The 21,832-nt window shown below is 36.7% G+C and overlaps 2 protein-coding genes across 2 annotated transcripts; both read left to right on the plus strand.

The window, feature by feature from the left end:
• The first annotated feature begins 3,148 nt into the window (after positions 1 to 3,148).
• mtmr7a (myotubularin related protein 7a) lies at positions 3,149 to 14,471 on the plus strand. The gene is made up of 14 exons (XM_073854183.1): positions 3,149 to 3,381; positions 4,801 to 4,923; positions 6,162 to 6,324; positions 6,706 to 6,858; positions 7,479 to 7,612; positions 8,490 to 8,624; positions 9,195 to 9,327; positions 11,824 to 11,933; positions 12,010 to 12,135; positions 12,801 to 12,850; positions 12,946 to 13,146; positions 13,259 to 13,393; positions 13,593 to 13,719; positions 13,871 to 14,471. Exons 1-14 carry the CDS (start codon positions 3,355 to 3,357, stop codon positions 14,228 to 14,230), a joined length of 1,977 nt encoding a protein of 658 aa, XP_073710284.1. The 5' UTR covers positions 3,149 to 3,354; the 3' UTR covers positions 14,231 to 14,471.
• A 1,014-nt stretch (positions 14,472 to 15,485) lies between these two features.
• Positions 15,486 to 21,809, plus strand: cnot7 (CCR4-NOT transcription complex, subunit 7). The gene is made up of 7 exons (XM_055177445.2): positions 15,486 to 15,667; positions 16,521 to 16,732; positions 16,816 to 17,009; positions 17,142 to 17,303; positions 17,554 to 17,698; positions 20,255 to 20,365; positions 20,582 to 21,809. The coding sequence occupies exons 2-7, from the start codon at positions 16,616 to 16,618 to the stop codon at positions 20,711 to 20,713; spliced, it is 861 nt and encodes a 286-aa protein (XP_055033420.1). The 5' UTR covers positions 15,486 to 15,667; positions 16,521 to 16,615; the 3' UTR covers positions 20,714 to 21,809.
• The last annotated feature ends 23 nt before the right edge of the window (positions 21,810 to 21,832 follow it).

Consider the following 21,832-nt stretch of genomic DNA (forward strand, 5'->3'; position numbering starts at 1 on the left):
CATCAATCTAAAGAACCTGGAGATCAAACGGCAGACATGTTTTTTAACACAAGTTTGTATTAAAAAGAACCTTTCGAAACATCACGTGAACAGGATAAAAACACTGTTGTGAAATTATGTAAAGTGTGGATCACTTTAACAGTTTGGGAATTGCGTATACAAAAATGTACTCAGTAGACACATGTGAATAAACTGGCTTGCATTGCTGGTCTAAAACCTAGATGTTTTTGGGCATAAAATCAAGTCCAAAGTGCAGCTGTTGCCAATGCAGTCCTACACAGCAGCCAGAGCCTTTGTGGGAAGAAACTTCAATCCCCAATTTTTATTTTCCCCAAAATGAGTAAGACAGTCTTTCTGCGTTACATAAAAGGTTGACATAACTTGATTCATTGGATTTAAGAGGAGTTATACACTCACTGGTTGCAAATATTAGTTCCAGTGTCAACAGACTGACTGTTTTATATACCACTGCTTTGTTCAAGTCAATTATTAGTGGTAAAATCCAGGATGATACAAGCTGATGGTTGCAAAAAGATCTACTTGGCAAATAAGCATCAGCTGAGCAGGGATGCAATATGAAAAATTACTCAAGTCAATTTTATTCCCATGCAATTTCAGCGTTACAAAATAAATGCAGCTGCACGAAGACGAGCTGGCCTCACTTTATCTTTAAAAACAAATAACTCTTATGCAATAAACCTTACCTTTTGCTTGCTTTTGTTTTGATGACGCACCACCAGCTGGCAGTGGCACAATCCTCAAGAGTCCAGTTGCCTATTACTGTTTTATAATTAATAACGCAAATTATGTAAATGACATGCCTATGAAAATCCTTTATGTCATTGAAACATGCAGACTTCTGGAAGATTAAAAGGCTTAATTGGTCCTGTGCACTCTAAAAATGGCTGGGCTATCCCTGACCCACAATGGGCAAACACTGGACAGAACACGTGCTGGGCCAAAAATTGACCCAATGCTGGGCCATTATAGCCCATGGTTGCATAAAAACAACCCAACATTGGGTGTTTTTTACAGTAACCCAGCACAGGGTCATCTCCAACCCAGCACGCGTTCCGCCCAACATTCACCCACCATGGGTCAAAAACAACCCAGCCATCCATAGAGTGTGCTGACTGTCAAAACTAAATATATGGAAAGATGTAATTAATAAAATATACATCATTATGAGAAAAAATGATGACACTGCACTGCAGGATAGGCTCCAGGTGAGCATTAAATCACTGAGTACAGAGGTATATGACAACATTGTAATATTTTTCAGTTATTTAAATCTGATCTCATAACACTCAGTAAAAGCATAAATAGAGTGAGTACCCATGCAGGATCCAAAGCAAAGAGCATAACCTGTCTAATTAAACAAATCTTTTTATATTGAATACCACTGTGAAGGCTAAAAGGACCACCTGTGTGCACACTCCAAGATCTATGTAATGCTCACTTTATTACAAAACAGCTTGATTTGCTAAATCCCCTTTAGTTTGACAATTTTGTCAGATATTGCTGCAAAGTTTCTCTAGATTACCCTCTTAAAATATATAAGGGCTATAAGGGCTTTTTTGCAGCAAATGGAAATGTAAGAATCATTTTTGTTACTAAAAGAAATGTTCCTAAGATGATGATTTCTTTCTCAACTTGTTAAAATAATGTATGTTTTTTTATTTAATCTAAACCAAAATAACCCAAAAGCGGATAGAAAAATCTAAATTGGAAACCACAAACCTACCTTTATTGGGTTCCTGAATAAAGCACTTTACCCCAGGTTTCTCTTAAGGTAAATTGTGAGCAGTATCCACCTGAAATTACAAAAAAAATTGAGCATAATCAGAGGGAATGACAGAAATTATTTTCTGAAGCACAGATGTTTTCAGGCTAAATGTAGCAGGTGTCAGATTTTGCAAGATACAATTACGTCTAATTCATAAAATATTTTATGTCAATACATATACATATCTCAAGTTTATTATATAAGGAAAACAAAACTCTTAAATGTAATACTCATAATGCAACAATAATTTTCTATTGTAACTAGTTAATTAGTTACTGTAATTTAATCACTTTTTCCTTGAAAAGTAAAGTGAGGGATTACTCAAATTTTACCATTTACTTCTGATGTAATTGAATTAAATACTGTGTATGGACTGTAGAACAATTAAATATAATACAATAGTGGATTTAGCATCAAAATGTAAAGTCTAGGTTATTAATGCCTGATTCTGCAAAACCTTATTCTATATCCTTAATCCTACCCAATTCCTAAACATCCTTAAACTTAACAACTACTTTAGCCTACTAAGTAAAAGCAGTAAGTAGGACTATATTGAGCCAAAAGTAGTTAATAGTTAGTTAATAGTAAGAATTGGACCTTAAAATGTGTGACCAGAATAATTTATGTACTTTTATATGATTTATTCGAACTGTTTCAAGCCTATTTTTGTATCATTTACTAAATAGAATTTAGAAAGTTTTTAGTAATAAGTAATTAAATACTTTTCAGAGAGAGAGTTATTTGTACAGTAATCTAATGATTGATGTAAGTAGTAACTAGTAATTATTTACTTTTTTAATTAACTTACCCAAAACTGTTGGTATCAGTCAAATGGTATAAATAAGATGACTGAAGTAAAATTTTTAGCATTTATTTTGTGTATTGGCCGAAGCTTTATTTGGTCAACTCAACAGCCTAAAAAAAAGGTTCACTGATTAACAGGTTCAAAGTTTCATATTACGTCACAGTAGTGTCAATATGTGTTTTGTACAGAGGAAAGGATGGTTGAATGGAGACAGATAGGTCCATTAAAAATAATAGATGGTAAACTGATTGAAGACCTGTGAACTTAGAAACTTTTACACTTTTACAAAATACACTGTAAAAAATGCAGTTAAAGTTAAGTTAAAGTTAAAACAAAATGCATGAATTTAAAACAAATTCAAGTCAATTCAACCTACTATTTTAATTTTTACCTTGTGAAAAGTTTATTTAATTTTATATTATTTTTGTAACATAAGAATATATGTTTATTTGACAAAAATGATGCGGCTTTTTTGTAAATAAAAGATAAAAAATACCAATGTGCTTTTTTATCCGTAATATGCGGTGCGCTGGTCGCCTTTAGGACCCTGCAGCGACGAAACAGGGAAGCAGCACAAAGATAGGATGGATCGCTACTAACGTCGGGTGGAGTTACATGTATCCGTAATAACCAGGATTCAGAGCAGATCCGCGTTTTAACGTATACTTTAAATATTTATATCGTTTTTAAATTAATACAATGATACTAAGAGTTACAGCTGTACACTGTTGATAAACTGCACGCGTCAAAGGTGTGGTTAGAGATGATGGAGCACATCACAATGCCAAAGGTAAATCTGTCCAGCATCCAATAAGAGTTCATCAAATCAAATATATTTTAATTGCCATGTATCTGAGAGTCATGTCTCTGACAGCTTTATGTAATGTTCCATATAACTGGGTCGTTAACGCATTGATTCTTTATTGTAGCATCAGTTGTCATGCAAGGGAAGAAATATGTAACAGTGATTCGACCGATTTCTTCTATTTTAAAAGAAATCATTTGAATTTTGTTTTTGAGTCTTGGCTGTGTGCCAAGATGACTCAACGTGTATTTAAACTTCAGACCACAAGATGCCAGGGCCCCACATGAAAAATACTGTACCATTTAATATATGTGCCCATCCAGTGGCCTGAAGTGATAATAAATTGTTAGAAACTTGTAGTATAATGTAGTATTTTATAGTTATTGCTTCTCTACAGTTTAGCTAGTGAATTGATAAACTCTAGTGTAGTATACTTGAGTATTTGCTAGTAAATTAGTTGAAGTACACTCTTAGAAAGAAAGCGACAAAAGTTGTCACTGGGATGGTACCTTTGAGGTACCAGTACATTGCAAAAAATGACTTTCTAGTATTTTTGCCTTGTTTTCAGTAAAAATATCAAACAATTCTTAAATTAAGATGTATTTTATTCATGAGCAAAATTACCTAGGAAAATAGGTCTAGTTTTTAGGCAAAAAATATAAAATTTAAGTGAATTTGTGCTTAAAAAAAGCAAAAAATCTGCCAATGGAATAAGAAAAATTTTCTTGATTTAAGTGTTTATGAAAAAAGTAAACTTATTTTAAGGACATTTTTCTTATTCATCAAGAAAATACAACATAATGTAAGAATTTTTTTGATATTTCTACTGAAAACAAGACAAAAATACTAAGTAAGAAAGAAATGTTTTGCCGTGTATTTGCCTCTAAGGTACCAATGTGTACCTCTCAATGTGTACCTTAGAGGTACTAATGTGCATCTTTTAGGTACAAAAGTGTACTTTTTGAAAAGATAGCACCTCAGTGACAACTTTTGTACCTTCATGTACCTTTTTTTCTGAGAGTGTATGCTGTAGTACAGTACGTTATGGCATTTTTAATGTATGCTACAGTATATAGAAATAACTATAGAGAATTGATAAACATAAAAATTTGAGTTTTGTAGTATATAACAGTGTTTAACACAAACTTGGTTGACATTTGATGAGTTTCTAACCTCATATATTGTAGTACAGCATACTAGTTTTACCTTAAACATATATCACAGTAATGTCTAATGAAATTAATTTATATTACTATAGTAAGAAATACTATAGTGATTTTTCATGTGGGTAAACTGTGGGTAAAACATATGTATGCCACATCTGAAGTTTCTTGAAAGATTTAAGTATAGTTCTTAATCGCACATCATTAATACAGCATGTTGAATTATCTTGGTTTTTTTTAGATTGAAAATGTCCGTCTGGTGGACAGAAGCTTCTCTCGCAGAACTCAAGCGGGCACCCTGTACCTGACTGCTACACACACCATCTTTGTAGGTAAAGGATCTGACGTCAGAAATGAGCTGTGGGTAAGTGCTTGGTATATAAATCAGCTTTGGTGATATTGATTCACTGTCATTTAAAATGGGTTTAGAAAATTGACTTTAAATTATTTAAATGTTGCTAATAAGTTAAGGACTACAACTATGAGTACAGTTTGTGCTTAACAAATTGGGCAACCGCAGTAGCCTTTGAAAGTGCAATTTAGATGTGTTTTCGAAGCTTTTATTGTGCCCAGTATAACTTGTTCATGTTTTGTGTGTAAAAAACACAGTATTTTTTACGCAGTTTACTTTTTGTTATACAGCTGTTTTTACTGTCCTTTACTGTGATTTGACTCCATAACAGCATCTTGACTACATGGTGACAAAACATTGTACTAACGCAACTCTTTCTCTTTTCCGTGTAAGCACAATAAGGCCACGTCCCTTTTTTGGCATATTTCTGTGGCCGGAGTTTAGAAAAAAACTCGGAATATTGACATCATATACCTAGGAAGTAGAGGGCTGTAGTAGTGTTGGATGATATGCCCCATTGTGAGATCGTCGGCCTGTGAGATCGCCGAACTACTGTAGTATAAGGGGGCGGGGCAATAGTTTACTCTTTATTACTACTATTTATTTGTTTATTTTATATTCATTTATAACAAGCCATTTAATTAGCGGACAAAAAATAAGATGATTTACATTAAGGGCAACAATGTCACGACCACAACCTTCTTAAAACGGATGGCATTAATCCTGCGTGAAATTTCCTGCGTGTGCCTCACAACCTCTAGTGCAAGGAAATGAAAGAGGCGCGTGTATTACAAGCTTATGTGCATGCATTACAAGTCCAGGTGTGTGTAAGAAGAAATCTGTGCACGTTAAAAACTATCTCACACAAAGTGAAGCCCACAAACCCTCTCATGGAAGGAAAGCAAGCAATGCGCATGTTAAAGTAAAACTAGGATGATAATAAAAATAACTATCATCAACTATCATACCATAAAACCCGCTATTGGCCTTATGTCTCAGCACAACCCTAGGCTGTAGTTCAAACAAGCCATAGCCCTTAAAATAAAAAATTCTTTGTACTCTAAAAGCAACATTACTACATTACACTAATTCAAGTTTGAAAAATGGGATCATGATAAACGGCACCTTTAAGTGTTTTTTTTTAATAATGTTAATCCTCATAATTGAATTGTCTAAAAACTAACATATTTAGGCTTTATTTGGAAGTAGTATATTTATGCTATGGTATTATGTTTTTGTTTCAATTTCAGATTCTTCACAGTTTAGTTTATAATGTAATAAAACAGAAGACAGCTGAGAGTGGGTATGCCTTATTAATCCACTGCAAGAACTTTCAGGTCATACAATTGATGATTCCTCAAGAGAGCGACTGCAATGATATCTACATTTCACTCTCACGTCTCTCCAGACCAGGTGGGCTTTGGTGCTAAAAGAAAACGCCATTGTGGAGATTGAAATATTTAATAGTGATCAGTCTATGCTTTTAAAGATGATGTTTTACATGCAATTCTTTAATAAAAGGAAAACCAATAACATGTATTATTAGGTTTGCCAGTTAATGTGCTTTTAGTTTTTGCACAACTCCTTATCCATATCACTCTCAAACATATCGAAATGCTCTCAGTAATAATAAAATATAAAAATCTGCTATAAATAAAAAATGTCTACACATCATATATACATAATTTTACGCGTAGAGATAACACCTGTATGTTGCAAATTACTTTTAGTTTTGTGTACTGTACAATATGCTGTTGCCAGTGCATTGTTGTCATGTTTTCTTTTGTCTTGCAGAAAAATATGAGGAGTTGTATTGTTTCTCTTTCGAACCCAATGTTGACCAAGCTGAGCGGAGGTGCTCATGGGAGTTTATAGATCTGAAAGCAGAGTACAGTCGAATGGGACTTCCAAATAAATTGTGGCACATTACTCCCATCAACCGAGAGTACAGAGTTAGTACTTACCCCAAATGCCTATATTTACCTCAGCTGCATGGATGGAGCCCCTTTACGATTGTAGAGCATTCAAATGATACATAAATAAATGTAACATTCAGTGGCGGCTCGTGACTGCTCATCCGAGGGGTGCTAATTCCAAATAAGTGTTCGGAGTGTTGTGTGTGGTTCCTTTTTTCAAAATATTTGTTCTGAGCGTCGAGAGATCCTGTGTGCATCACGTGTTTTTGAAAAATAAGTGCCTGCTGCACAAGCGTCAAAACCGTCTCACATTCACAAAATACACGCAAGACACTCCCTTAACAGTAAATTCTGATTACGCATGAGATTATGTGAGTATCTGGCAAACGCAAGTGTCTCTTTTATAAAAAAAACCTTTAGACGCGTCTGCAGCAGGCACTTATTTTGACAACACATGTGATGCACACAGGATATATCGACGCACAGAGCACATATTCGAAAAAAGGCCCCACACACATGACCGGCTTCATACATGTTCGAAAAAAGATGTCACCGGCCGCCACTGGTAACATTATGTAAAAATATCCATTTATTTTGAGTAAGTTGATGAAAAATTGACCCTAAGTATTTAATTTATATTCATCTTGTGACACAGAGTGTGTGATAGTTACCCAACTGACTTGTTGGTGCCTCAGTCTGTCACTCTGCCTGTCATTGTGGGGAGTTCAAAGTTTCGTAGCAGAGGTCGATTTCCCACGTTGTCCTACTACTGCAAGGAAAACCAAGTGAGTGTAGTTTCACATTTGGCATATTCTCCATGTAGTCCCCGTACTCATCTGCCACTTTTAATGAGGCTGTGGAGAATTTTGTTCTGTCCTTCATCTCCCTGTCTGCCAAATATTTTGTCATCAGACAGAGGAGAAAAGACAGCGCTCATGAACATTGTGTTCTTGGGAATATTTTTATTTATTTATTTTTATAAAAACGTTTGTAAAAAAAATGCAGCCTTTTTTAGCTCTCACTCTGATTTGACTTCTTTGGCATTGATTTGGATTGGCCAGCCTGTCACAGCAATAACTCTTATAAAAGTAACTCAATAAAAAAAATGAAACTGTACATCTGAATGTGCCGTACAGCATGTGCCTGCTTTATGAATTACAGCAATAATGAAAATATGAAAATGCTAGGTCAAGCTCTTTTCTTGACTCTTGTGGGTTTGATTCTCTGGTAAAAGACATTCATTTCAATGAGGTCAAATGTTCCCCTAGGAGCCCTTATGTTTACTTTGGACAAGTGAATTCAAACCACATGGAGAAACTTGTGGGGGCCTTCCACACAAGGTTAACGATGGTGGGACCCGAAAGGGTCAGTTTTAGTTTAATATCTCCCTCTTTTCATGCCTAGTTAACCTCAAACATGATCAGAACAGTGTCTAAAAATGTAATAATAAAAAACTTGGCTTTTATGAGGCCACGGCCAAATTCTCACGAAATGTAATCTATTCCACTGAATATGAATAGGGACAGTGTGATCTGTTTTTGATTGACTATTGAAAGATCGGGCTTGGAACGACTCTGAGATTGTTTGATGATTTCCCTCTGAGTTTTGCATTTTTGCTACAATATATCAGCATATATTAACCCTTTTATTGTCTGTTTTCAGGCCACGATATGTCGGAGCAGTCAGCCTCTCTCTGGCTTCAGTGCACGCTGCATGGAGGACGAACAGATGCTGCAGGCCATTATGAAGTCTAATCCTGGCAGCAGATTCATGTATGTTGTGGATACTAGACCTAAGGTCAGTCCATTTAATATTAGTACGCAGTGGCGGCCGGTGATTTTTTTTTCGAGGCCGGTCGATGCGAGGTTCGTCACAACATGTATGTAGCGCGCCATGTGAGTGGTTCCTTTTTTAAAATATGTGTTCTGCGCGTCGAGTGATCCTGTGTCCATCACGTGTCTTGTCAAAATAAGTGCCTGCTGCAGATGCGTCTAAAGGATTTATGATAAAAGAGATGCTCGCGTTTGCCAGATACTCGCATAATCTCATGCATAATCAAAGTTTACTGTCTTGCGTGTATTTTGTGAACGTGAGTGTTTCTTTTATCATAAACGGTTTTGACGCGTGTGCAGCAGGCACTTATTTTGACAAAACACGTGATGCACACAGGATCTCTCGACGCGCAGAATACATATTTTGAAAAAGGAACCACACACATGACACTCCAAACACTTATTTTGAATTAGCGCCCCTCGGATGAACAGTCACGAGCCGCTACTGTTAGTATGTGAAGGACCAGTAATCAGAAATACACATACCTGTTTATTATGTACTGTAGTTATGTGACTTTTTAACATGCATTCCCAGCTAAATGCAATGGCAAACCGAGCTGCAGGCAAAGGCTATGAAAATGAAGATAACTACTGCAACATTAAATTCCAGTTCATCGGCATTGAAAACATCCATGTGATGAGGAACAGTCAGCAGAAACTGATAGATGGTATTGTCTCACTTTTGTCTCTTCTGTCTTATTAAGCAATCTGTGTCACCATAACATTTTAAGGTTCAGTTTGGTTTGTGTTAGCCAGATTGATGCACTATATATCACCACTTTTTACATAATTGTGGTGATGCGTGTTGTGTCCGTAAAAACCCAGCTATTTTGTGATTTACTGTAATGTAAAGAACATTGTTTAAAAATATAACATTGACATATTTAATATTGACTGAGTAAGGTCATGTCAAAAATTTAAATCATACTGAAATTAATGGTTGTTATCAAACTTGCTGCTCATAATCATTTATGAGATTATCGTTTATGATTATGAGACGTCTGGTTTCACAGGCAGGATTTTCCCGTAGTCCTATTTGAAATAGCAGGACTTGGGACCACTTAGTGTTTTATAGACTAAAATAAAGATACTTTGCATGAAGCCCTAAATTGTACAACGGGGGGTTTCTTGGCAAAGCAAATGGGGTTCTTTGAATCCATCTGGCTCTTATTCCTTTCTTATTTTTATTTCTATTTACTTAACATTCGGGTACCCGTCCCCCTGTTGAGAAAACGAGGGCGTGAGAATGATATTGTCCTGTGTTGGTACTGGGTGTGATTGCATTTTGACCCAGAAAACCCTAGGGAGAAATCTGATTGAATCCTCAGAGATCCAACAGAGACTCTGTAGCCATTTGAGCTCTCATCACAGCACGAATGACTCTTCCTAAAGTAATTGAAGTGGATCCAGAAAGTTCATCAAAGTTGTCCGAGAACCCTTATTGTTCAAAAACTTTTATTTGTTTTGATCCACTTTAAATGTTCACTAGTGTAGTTTGCTTCTGACACTAAGAGCGACTCGGTTTGATATTGACTCTCATCTGGAGCATTCTCATACTGTAGGACTCTTATCACATTTTGAACTGTTTACATATCAAAGTTTACAGTACCAACAGTAATGTTTGTGTTGGTTTGGAAGGAAACTGTAAATGCTACTTATAGAAATACTATTTTCTTTCTTGTCATAATTATTAATGAGGCTTCAGACAAAACTGTCACGAAGCATGATATTTGTGACCCCTTAAAAGACAGGAAATGTATCAGCTGGGCTTTAAATAGAGGCACTTTTGTTTTTAGATATTACTTAGCAGCTTTACTTTGCAAAGCCAAACTAAATATTGACTACTTTAAAGAAGAGGTCATGTGTAGCGTTCAAACAAGATTTATAACTATATTCCTCATATCAGTTCACTGCTGTAAATCTTTAGTGTAGTCTGCTTTTCATCACTGTCTCCAAAAGATCACAGTGACCTCAAAAATATTTGACCACTTGAAAAATATGTCATTGCATATGGAAACAAATCAAGAGCTTTTCTTGTAAGTAACTTCTCATGTTTGGAAGTACTTCTAACCAGTCCCATGGTGAATGTATGAAGAACGTTTCCTTCAAGTGTCCTAGCAGAGTAACCACACCACAGGTGTAGTTTATTACATTAAAGGGGGCATATCATGAAAATATGACTTTTTCCATGTTTAAAGGAACACACCAACTTTTGGTGACTTTAGCTTATCCACCCCAGAGTTAGATAAGTCCCTACATAACTTTTTCATCTCCCTACATACCTTTTTTACCGCCGTAACTCTGTCTGACGCACCCACTGCTAGCCTAGCTTAGCATAAAGACTGGAAGTAAATGGCTCCAGCTAGCATACTGCTCCTAATATGTGACAAAATAACACCAACATTTTCCTATTTGTTGTGATTTGTGATTTGCTCGCAGCACCTGAGCACAACATATAACATAAACAACTTATAAATAGGAAAATGTTGGCGTTATTTTGTCACTTATTGGGAGCAGTATGCTAGCTGGAGCCATTAACTTCCAGTCTTTGTGCTAAGCTAGGCTAGCGGTGGGTGCGTCAGACAGAGTTACGAGACGCACGGAGATGAAAAGGGTGTGTATGGACTTATATAACTCTGGGGGATACAGTGAATAAACTAAAGTCCTAAAAAGTCACTGTGTTCCTTTAACACAATGCTTCTATCAACCTAGGTAATGTAAAAAAGATCAACCCAGTAACTTAGTTTTGGTAAACCATTCTCAGCAAGCAAAAAAATAATAAATAGGTTGTTGAAATTTGGCTCCCCTTGTGATGTCAGAAGGGGATAATACTACCCCTTAATCTGCACCATCCAACCACGGCACTGCCATTTAGATCAGCATTAATTATATTTAAATAGATATTTTAAACTAGAACTTCACATACGTACTCTGGGGACACCAAATAATGATTTGACATCTTAAAAAAGTCTACTGTACATTGAAAGTGTCATTTTATTTATGTCTAATGTTTAATCATTTTTAACCTAATAACTAAACATGTGACATATTTCATTATGGTGCATGTCACTAAGTGTCCAAAAAGTTTTGGTGGGACTGTAACAGAGTAGATATTGAAATTCTTTTAACATTGACTTTTTCAATTATTTTTGTCTTGGCTTTAGTTTCTGCACTACGTTCTCCCTCCATGTCAGAATTTCTCTTGGGAGTTGAGAGCTCAGATTGGTTGAAACACATCAAATCAATATTGGATGCTGGAATCTTTATATCCAAGGTAAAATATCTCTTTGATGTTTCTACAGTTCATGTATAACTTCTGGTACTCACTGCTTGTTCTCACACACACGCAGGCTGTGGGATTAGAGGGGGTCAGTGTCTTGGTTCATTGTTCTGACGGCTGGGATAGGACCTCTCAGGTTTGCTCTGTGGCCAGTGTACTTCTGGACCCTTACTACAGGACCCTCAAGGGACTAATGGTAAACAATTACATTTGCAGTTATTTTGCATTAAAGTGCATTCAATCTTAAGTGTCAGTTTAATGAATATGTGCCTTCAAACGTATGACCTTGGCATTGCTAGTGATGTCTTCTACCCATTACAAGAGAGCAACTTTTGAGTCACAGAGTTCACACTGGGCCTACAGTATGTGGGTCTTATTTGTTTAATCATAAGGATTGCCTATGGCTGGATCTCCCCTGGAGAGGTTTCATTCAATAGCAGGGCTTAGGTTTAAAATATCATCAAATGATCTTCATATGGGGTAAACATGAAAGAAACATACCTTGTAGCATGGATTAGTTCTGTCTGGTCTATGTCTGATCTCAAATATGTCTCATTTCCTGATACACTGGAAGAGAAGGTACCCACAGCAATGTAGTGTAGATAGGGAATGATTTTGTGTGACCCAGTTTTAAGTACTGTATGTAATTTTTTTGCACCCGTATTTAAACAGAATAGCAAAACAGTTTCCCAAACAGTCAGATACAGTAACACCACAGAATCATGGTGTTTAATTTTTTGCAGGGTAATCCAAGCTACAAAGGCTTTACCTAAACTCCATATTAAACTGGTAACTTTAGCTACACCCATCACCTTTAACACTTCATGAGTAAATAAAATGAGATTTTATAAATGTGTGTAGGTGCTGATTGAGAAAGACTGGGTTTCATTTGGCCACAAGTTTTCACATAGGTAGGCGTCAATCATTTTATTTCAATATGTAAATCGATGCGAGTCCCTGTTCTGTGTGCATTTAATGCTTGTATGATTGTATTATCTTCTTACAGATACAGTCATCTGAATGGTGAAGCAAAAGAGGTGTCACCTGTTATAGATCAATTCCTGGAGTGTTTGTGGCAGCTCATGCAGCAGTTTCCATGTTCCTTTGAGTACAATGAGAGGTTTCTTATTAGCATCCACAACCACATCTATTCTTGTCACTATGGCAACTTCATTTGTAACAGCCAGAAAGAGAGAAGAGATCTTTGGTAATAGTCTTGTGTATTTAATTTTATGACAGAAAAATAATGTCATTTTGAAGATTTTGAAGTACTTTCTGTATACACTGGTGTTTTTTATGTCATGTGTTCTTTTCTAAAGTATCCAGGAGAAAACACACTCCATATGGCCACATTTGTGGGAGAATAAACTGGACTTCATAAATCCTCTCTTTAGACCCAATGCGAGTCAGACTCATGGACTTCTGAGGCCCAGTAGTGCCCCCTACTGTTTCAAGTATGTCAGAGCTTATTTTATATTTTATATCTTTTTCATAATTTTAGCTTTACTGTTAACACATATTTTTCTCCTGCATATTGTCTGTCTGTTGGTCAGCTACAAATATTTTTTCCTTCAAGCTGATGTTATAGATACAGAGCATGCTATATTTTTAACCTGTTTAGCTGCAAAAGTAATTTGTCTGTTACGTGATCAGATACTGGAGAGGTTTGTATAATCAGTTTGATCGTGAGCTGCACCCACGCCAGTCTGAGCTGGATTGCCTAATGGTTGTAAAGGAAGAAACGCAGCAACTTGAGGAAGAACGGTCTCTCTATGAGCAGGTGAAATAGTTATTTTATTTTTTATTTTACTACCGTTTGTAATTTCACTTTTGAAATTCAATGAAATAGGGTAAAGACTATTACATATATGTTCTGTGAATGCAGAATTTCCATACACTCATTTTAGCTTAAAAATCTTTTCTGCCCTCAGAAACTGGCTATCCTGGATAAGGAGCGCGCAAAAGCCCTTTACATGCAAAAGGGTGTGTTGGACAACAGACAAAAACTTTGGTTTACGCCTTCAGATATAAACCTGGCTAATTCCCCTCAGGATTACATTGGTGGTTTTACAGGTGTTGCTCCTAATGTTATTAACTTCCATCAGAAGGAGAAAGAAGGTACGGAGTTTCGCCTGTTTGTAGACAGACTAAAAAACTCAGATGCTGACAACAGTGACCAAGAATCAGGAGTGGCTGATTTTAGCTGCCATTCTTCTGGTGAGGAGTCATTGCCAAGTGAAGACAGTGTAAAATATCCTGACTCAGATGAGACTGGCTCTGGCAGAGTATAAACAGATGCAATGCATTGTAAAAATAAAATAGCTGTGTGATTGGAGAAGAGTGTGGATACTTCAGGTTATGCAAAGATATTTAACAATGTGGACATGTTTCTCATGTTGTACTGCATATGCATGTCTGTGTGGACTGTAGTATATAAGAGTGAAGTGTATTCTGTATGATACACTTGATTTATATTTATGATTTTCCCATCGGCATGAGTTGCTTTAAACATTAAATGTGTGTGTGATACATGAGCCCATTTATTTTTTTGCAACCAAATGACATTGAATAGAAATGACGTTTACTCTTTGTTCGGAAATGAATATATTTACAAATGTTTTTCGCTGTTCTTTAGAAGTAACCATGGCTTAGGATCCAACTATTCCTTAAAATAGTTTCCCTAATGAAAATTAACCATGGTTTTAGTACAGTTAAAACAAACAAAACAAAAAACATTTACTGTAGTAAAACCATGGTAAGCACAAAATAACCATGGTTTTCAAAAACCATAGTGTAGAAAAACCATGGTTTATAATGATAGTAATCAATACATTAAAAAACATGATTACTACACTTTTAGCACAATATAACCATGGTTAATTTTCGCCAGGGCTGATTATTTTAAGCATATGTTGCTGTTTTTAAGTTTTTAAATAAAAACTTAAATGTATAGAAATTCAAAGAATGGAAAGTCAAACCAGACTAATACTATATAATTTATAAAAATATAACAAAAATGAATTGTAAAAAATTGAATCTTTGTACTTTAGGAAATTAATGTTCTTGTAAAAATATTAGTCTATATTATTAGTAGTCTATATTTTGGATTTACTTTGCTTTTTATAAAATAGCTACATATTGTATGTCATAAGGTGTTAAAGTTATAGTTAAAAAGTCAAAAACATTACAAAACATTATTTATTTAAAATAACTATGTTAAATTACATTGATTAAAACCCATCTGCACGGTTAATGGATGATTACGATTTATTTATAAAAAAAAATTGTATGTGGTGAAACAAAACAATCATATTTACGTGAGTACTACATTTCTCTTTAGGCATGTTCGCATCATGTGGCACTGCACATACTTGTCCGTTTATGACATCAAGTACCGCGAGAGCTATTTGAACGTTGTTTTATACGTGTTTTTCTCGCGGCACTTTGATGTCATAAACCGGTCGGTCTGCGCAGCCTCGCAAGAAGTCGAAAACGCCTTTCGTTTTGACCCACGCGGAGTTCAAATGTCACGAATCGTGGTGTCGTGACGTCACGGTAAAGCGCAGTGATGTAGTTTCAGAAGCGGCAGCTGGTTGTTGATATCGCTATTAGCCCAATAAAACTATATATTAAAATAAATAGCAAGGTCCCAGTCTTTTCTAAACAAGGTGATTGTGTATTACAGAAGCAGTATACGCTTTAAGTGTAACTACCTTGTTTGAGGAAAGGTAAGTCGTGAGAGAAAAAGTCAACTTTTTTCATGATAACAGGACAAACTTTTGTGGCTAGGCTAGGCTAATTGCTAGCACGCTAGCCACTTACACAAATAAACACTCACATTTTACAAAATAGATTATTTGCACAAGCATCCGATACCTGATTTCAGCATATTTTCGTGGTTGTTTAGTCGTTTAGCAGATGTTGTACTAGCTGGTGCTGCTAACCTGACTTAACTTAGAACAAATGATTCGTACATTTTTCCACAACATATATAACGTTAGATTTTAAACATTCGTTAACCTGCAGATATATTCAAAATGAATGTGGCACGCGATCAGACTCCCACCTACTTTGCTACTATAGGAGTGAATTCTGGTACAGTTAGCTTGCGACCACTTTGTCTCAGCTGGCACTTGTTGTAATGTTAAGTCACTCTTGGTTTTAAGTATTTGTGTGGGCTGAATAGGTCTGAAGCAGTGTCAGTTTAATTCCGCAACGAAGCAATAATAGTAAACGAGTAAACATATGTGGACACTAGAATAGCTGGAAGCAGTTCCTAATTGTTACATTTGTATTGACCAGGATCATCTGACGTCTAGTTTAAGGAAAATAAACACACAAATAATGATTTAGTTAAGTGAATTAGCCAGACCATGGCGGATGACACAAGTATTTTTGTGTGTATGTGTATATTACTTGTACATTACCTGTATGCATGTATTTATATTTTATTCTAATTTTTTTGCATGCACCCACATTTGTCATCCATCATTACACTGTATATTGTAAACGAACAATAAAGTAATTGAATTACATTTAAATCAGCTCCTGATAGTGTGCATGTCATCTTTGTTGTTGCAGGTAAAAAGAGGAAGCAAGTGACAATTATTTCATACAAAATATCCCCTGGGGAGCGTTTTTGTGGGTTTTGATGCCGTGCGCCTGAGAGTGAAACTATGCCCGCAGCCACTGTGGATCATAGCCAACGAATATGTGAGGTTTGGGCCAGCAACCTTGAAGAGGAGCTTAAGAGGATCCGGCAGGTGATCCGAAAATACAGCTACATCGCAATGGTGAGTTTGAATCGCTAATTCTTGTTCACATCCTACGGGAGACATAAAACTTCTATATAATGCATGTTTTTGTGTATTCGTAGGACACAGAGTTTCCAGGTGTAGTTGCCAGACCGATAGGAGAGTTTAGAAGCAATGCAGATTACCAGTACCAGCTGCTGCGATGTAATGTTGACCTGTTAAAGATCATCCAGCTTGGCCTTACGTTTATGAACGAACAGGGTGAATACCCGCCAGGGACGTCAACGTGGCAGTTTAACTTCAAATTTAACCTCACGTAAGCATTGCCGTTTGTACTTAAAGAGGCAAGAAACTATACTCTGTTGACGTGAAAGACAAGGTTACTTCAGGTGTAGCCGTAACCCTCAGTGAAAACTAGACGTTGGACCAGAGGTACTGTCTTTTGCAGGGAAGACATGTATGCACAGGATTCTATCGAGCTTCTCACTTCATCAGGTATCCAGTTTAAGAAGCATGAGGAGGATGGTATTGAGACGCTGTGCTTTGCCGAACTACTTATGACCTCAGGTGTGGTGCTTTGTGAGGGGGTCAAGTGGCTCTCATTTCATAGGTAATTTTACACTAAATACACATGATGAAATGAATACCAGGGATATTAGATTAATTTATATATAAACACCAACCACCCAATTCCTAAATACCCATTACAAATGAATTCAGTGTTTATTTCGTTAAGATTCAAGCCATAATGTTTTCTTAAATTAAAGTCATGCCAAATTTACTTATAGAAAATAACTAAACATATTCTGAAAATTAAGTACTGTTTCATCCTGTTTAATTTTGTCTCTTGTTCAAAACAGTGGCTATGACTTCGGGTACCTGATTAAAATTCTGTCCAATTCGAAATTGCCGGAGGAAGAAGTCGACTTCTTTGAGGTTCTTCGGTTATTTTTCCCTATCATCTATGACGTGAAATACCTCATGAAGAGCTGTAAAAACCTGAAGGTATGATTTTGGAAAACTTTTATGTAGTTGTGCATGAGACTGTGTTCTTAAAGAGTCCCTATGGCGTTGTTAAAAAGAATGTTATTTTGTGTATTTGGTGTAATGCAATGTGTTTACGTGGATTATCTTTCACATACCATGCATTATTGTTGCTCCTCTATGCCCCACCATTCTGAAACGTGTAAATTTGTAAAAAGCTCATAGTGCGAGTGAGCTATGCGTTGTGATCGAGGGTCGACCTTCCGATCTCTCTGATGAAGCCAATATGAAGGTGACTTATGGCGCTTTTCCATTGCTTAGTACCCCACGGTTTGGTTTGGTTTAGTTTGGGTGGGGTCAGCTTACTTTTGGGAGCTTTTCCATTGGGTGATACCCGATACTTTTTTCGTACCACCTCGGTTGAAGTTCCGAGCAACCCGAGCTGATAACAAACTTGACGCAAAAACACAGTAGATATTACTGATTGGTCTGAGAGAATCGTCACTACCAGCGTCATCATTATAATGTATAAGATTAGCTTAAGCTTAGTGCTAGCTTGCGCTGTCTCGAGTAAACATGTTGTCATCTGTGCTCTGCTATAAGTTTCCAAACTCCTTTTTAGCGATGAAAAACATCCGCAGGTTGAGAATCAGGGACACCTGCAACTGCAAGTTTTTCCAGACTTGCAGTTTGTGGCGGCACATTCGCAACGAGCACATCAGCATTATATGCTTAAATGCAACTTAAATGAGGCTCAGCGGAACGGCGTTGGCTGACACCACGGGTGTTTGAACAGAAACTGTCATGTGAGACAAAGGCCAATTTTAATTTTGTGGCGGACTGAGGAATAAATAAACATATGGGAATGTACAACGACGCTCTCACGCTCGCAGAAGGCAGCGCAAATATAACGACACGCCTATAATCCCTCCCACTACGAAGTGATACTAAACTCGATGGAAAAGCTAACCACGCCAAAGTGAGCTGACCCGAGCCAAACTAAACTAAACCGTGGGGTACTATGCAATGGAAAAGCGCCATTAAACTGCAATTCATCGACTGGCCACTAGAGTGGCTTCAAAAGGGAGTCAATTCCCAGCAGGAAATAACAGCCTGTTTCAAACAGTGTTTAAGGTCTTTATAGCTATGACAACTGTGAGGGTGGTGAATTTTTGTGTTACTCATCCATTTAAATTATATTAAGCCTTATATTAAGTGTTTACCGTCAAACTAGGTGGCCATGGTTTCCGCAATTTTCGGTTATCCGCAAGTGATTTGTGGTGACGCGCGACCAAGATGGCGCTGGCAGGCACCGCCTACTATTGGCTTCAAAAAAGCTTTTCACAAACCTATGGGTGATGTCACGGACACTAAGTCCATATTTTTTACAGTCTATGGTTGTGATTGGCTGAATACCTTAACCGTGTGACGGAAATGTGATGTTTCTTACTATATTTAAAAGAAATAAATCTGTCTCCCTCAACCTAAACTCCCCAAAATTATGGTACAATACTTGACTCAAATTTGAATGCACTGTCTCAGTCAATAGGACATAAAAACCTGATGTGGTGGTTTCCCGGACAGGGATTATCTAATCCAGGACTAGATCTTAGTTTTATTACCGTGGGTTTTAAATTCGCGTCTAGTTGCCGCTTGAACATTTTGAGTTTTCTCGCTTCATTCGCGCGTGAAAGCATCAGGGAAATTCGCATCATGGGAGGGGCATCTGTGACTCCGCTCTCTTCCTGTAAACACGTCACTACTAGAGCAAGCTCCTGATTTGTTAACGCGGCACATTTTTCCGCCAAAGTAAAAAAATTTCAACAAATTTTCCATAAACTAGACGCGCGAATGAGGCATAATCGCGTCTACCGTGCTAAACGCCTCATTCGCGCCGCGAGACCTCCAGATGCGCGTCAACGCGTCCAATCAACAGCGTTTAAAGGAGTCGTCATTGCAAAAGAATTTGGTTGTAGCGTGATCAATGAGTTTATCATAAACTGCATGCAGATGTAATGTAAAAACATCTTTACTACCTTATCAATACGAGCCCGAATCTGATCCAGAAAATGCAGATGACCAAGCTGATCGATCAACTTTGCCAGCGCGGCTTGAGCAGAATGTAACAGATTGACAAGGTATTGATACTAAAACATAAAACCATGTCTGCATTTGTGATCGTAAAAAAAACAACAATACACAAGCGCTACTCTGCTCTGCTCAAAAGTTGTGTTTGAATCATGGTTTGAATATTCAACAAATTCTTTAAATATGAAAACATAGACTACTACAGGCTATGAGTCAGAAGTTGGCGGAATTATGATAATGAGCATCGAGTCAACTTGTTACGGAATCAACTCCTTTTGTTCATTGTAGTCCAAGAAAAGAGATTTCATTTGAAGACGATAACTCGCATCATCGTAGACTTTGGGATTTGTAACTTTGCAGATTGTTAACATGTACGAATACACACTTGTTACACACCAAAAGAAATGTAAATTCATGAAAAGAAAAATAGGAAGCTGCATATAATGTACAGCAGTTTTATCAGTGTCTGATTTTTAACGTGCTGTACAGGGAGGTCTGCAGGAAGTGGCTGAGCAACTTGATCTGGAGAGAATCGGACCTCAGCATCAGGCAGGATCTGACTCATTACTCACAGGAATGGCATTCTTCAAGATGAGAGAGGTATGATACCAACTGATCATCTAAGCGTTTAATATTCAGAGATAAGAAAGCAAGGAAGCCATTTTTGGCAAATTTTTCTGAAAAGTTTAAACATTGTGACACTGTGACATTGATCACTCAGTACTGTTCAAGCAGCACAGACCAGCTAAATACATAGCTTATCATGGCAGAAACTAACTTAGCTTAATTTTGTATTATGTCCTTCTCTCATTGCAGATGTTTTTCGAGGATCACATTGATGATGCTAAGTATTGTGGTCACTTGTATGGACTGGGTTCAGGCTCATCCTATGTCCAGAATGGCACCGGAAATGCCTACGAGGAGGAGGCCAATAAGCAGCAGTCATGACACAACAAGAATCCCTCACCATAAAGAACCTCATATACAGGGCTTAAAACATTGGTTTTTCTTTGAGATGAGATATCTGATAGGAATTTGCACTTTAAAGCTCCCATCCAACAGAAAAAAAAAACGTTTCCCTTTGTTGCCTTCTCTGGTTTCAATTTTTTCACACAACGTTCATGTTTTATGGTTAAAGAAGAGGAACCATTTGGTGTTTTAGTTTCCCCACACAGCTTGGCCTTAATATTAAGCTACATTTTATGTTCTTTTTTTATCGTTAATTTATTACATTATTTTTTCTCGTGTACTGTTACGAAGTTCATCAAAACCAAGTACACCAGTCTACAAGAACTGTCGTTCCCTGATCAGAGGAGTACTGATATCTAACCGTTTGCAATAGATTGAGAAAGATGAAGGATCTCACAGACACAGGTAAATACAGGCACTTAATTGTAAAGTGAAGGCTCGCACTGATTTTACCCTTTACGTTGGGTTAGCACAGATTTTACCACATAAGTAAATGAAGAGTGATGATGTAACTGCCACTATTTAAGTGAACTGAGGTCACCTCAAACTTCTATATATCAAGATTGTCTTTACATTTTCATTTTTAAAGAAAAGATTTCAAGGTTTTGTAGTGTTTTAGTATTAAAAAAAAGATCAAAGCCTTTTATTCATTTAAGAATTAACGCCTCTTAATAAATCTTAGCCAACTCGAGTACTCCGTATCAGTGGAAGTAGTTTTACTTGTAGTCCTGGTTTTTGAATGGTGCACATTTTGTGCTGGTTTTTGGTTTTCTCCTTTTCCGTTTATTTGTATTGTATTGCTTTACAATTCTGTGTTGCCTAGATCTGCTGCATGTACCCAAATACATTTGAATAAATGCTGTGTTAACTAATCAGAGCTTTTATAGATATCTGAATCGCATGAACACAGCTCATCTTTTTGTTAAAAGTCTGTTTTGTGGATGATAATCTTTCTGCCCTCTTGTCTATCATCTTAACATGTACAGGATCCATGGCTGATGTTATGCAATATAAAGACTGACTGTTTTTAGGCCTTTGAAAATAAAAACCTGTGATTTTTCTAACATATTCAAAATCTGTTTAGACTTTGCTGTATTA

This window comes from Misgurnus anguillicaudatus, chromosome 16 (assembly GCF_027580225.2).
Source record: "Misgurnus anguillicaudatus chromosome 16, ASM2758022v2, whole genome shotgun sequence".
In the NCBI taxonomy this organism is placed as follows: Eukaryota; Metazoa; Chordata; class Actinopteri; order Cypriniformes; family Cobitidae; genus Misgurnus; species Misgurnus anguillicaudatus.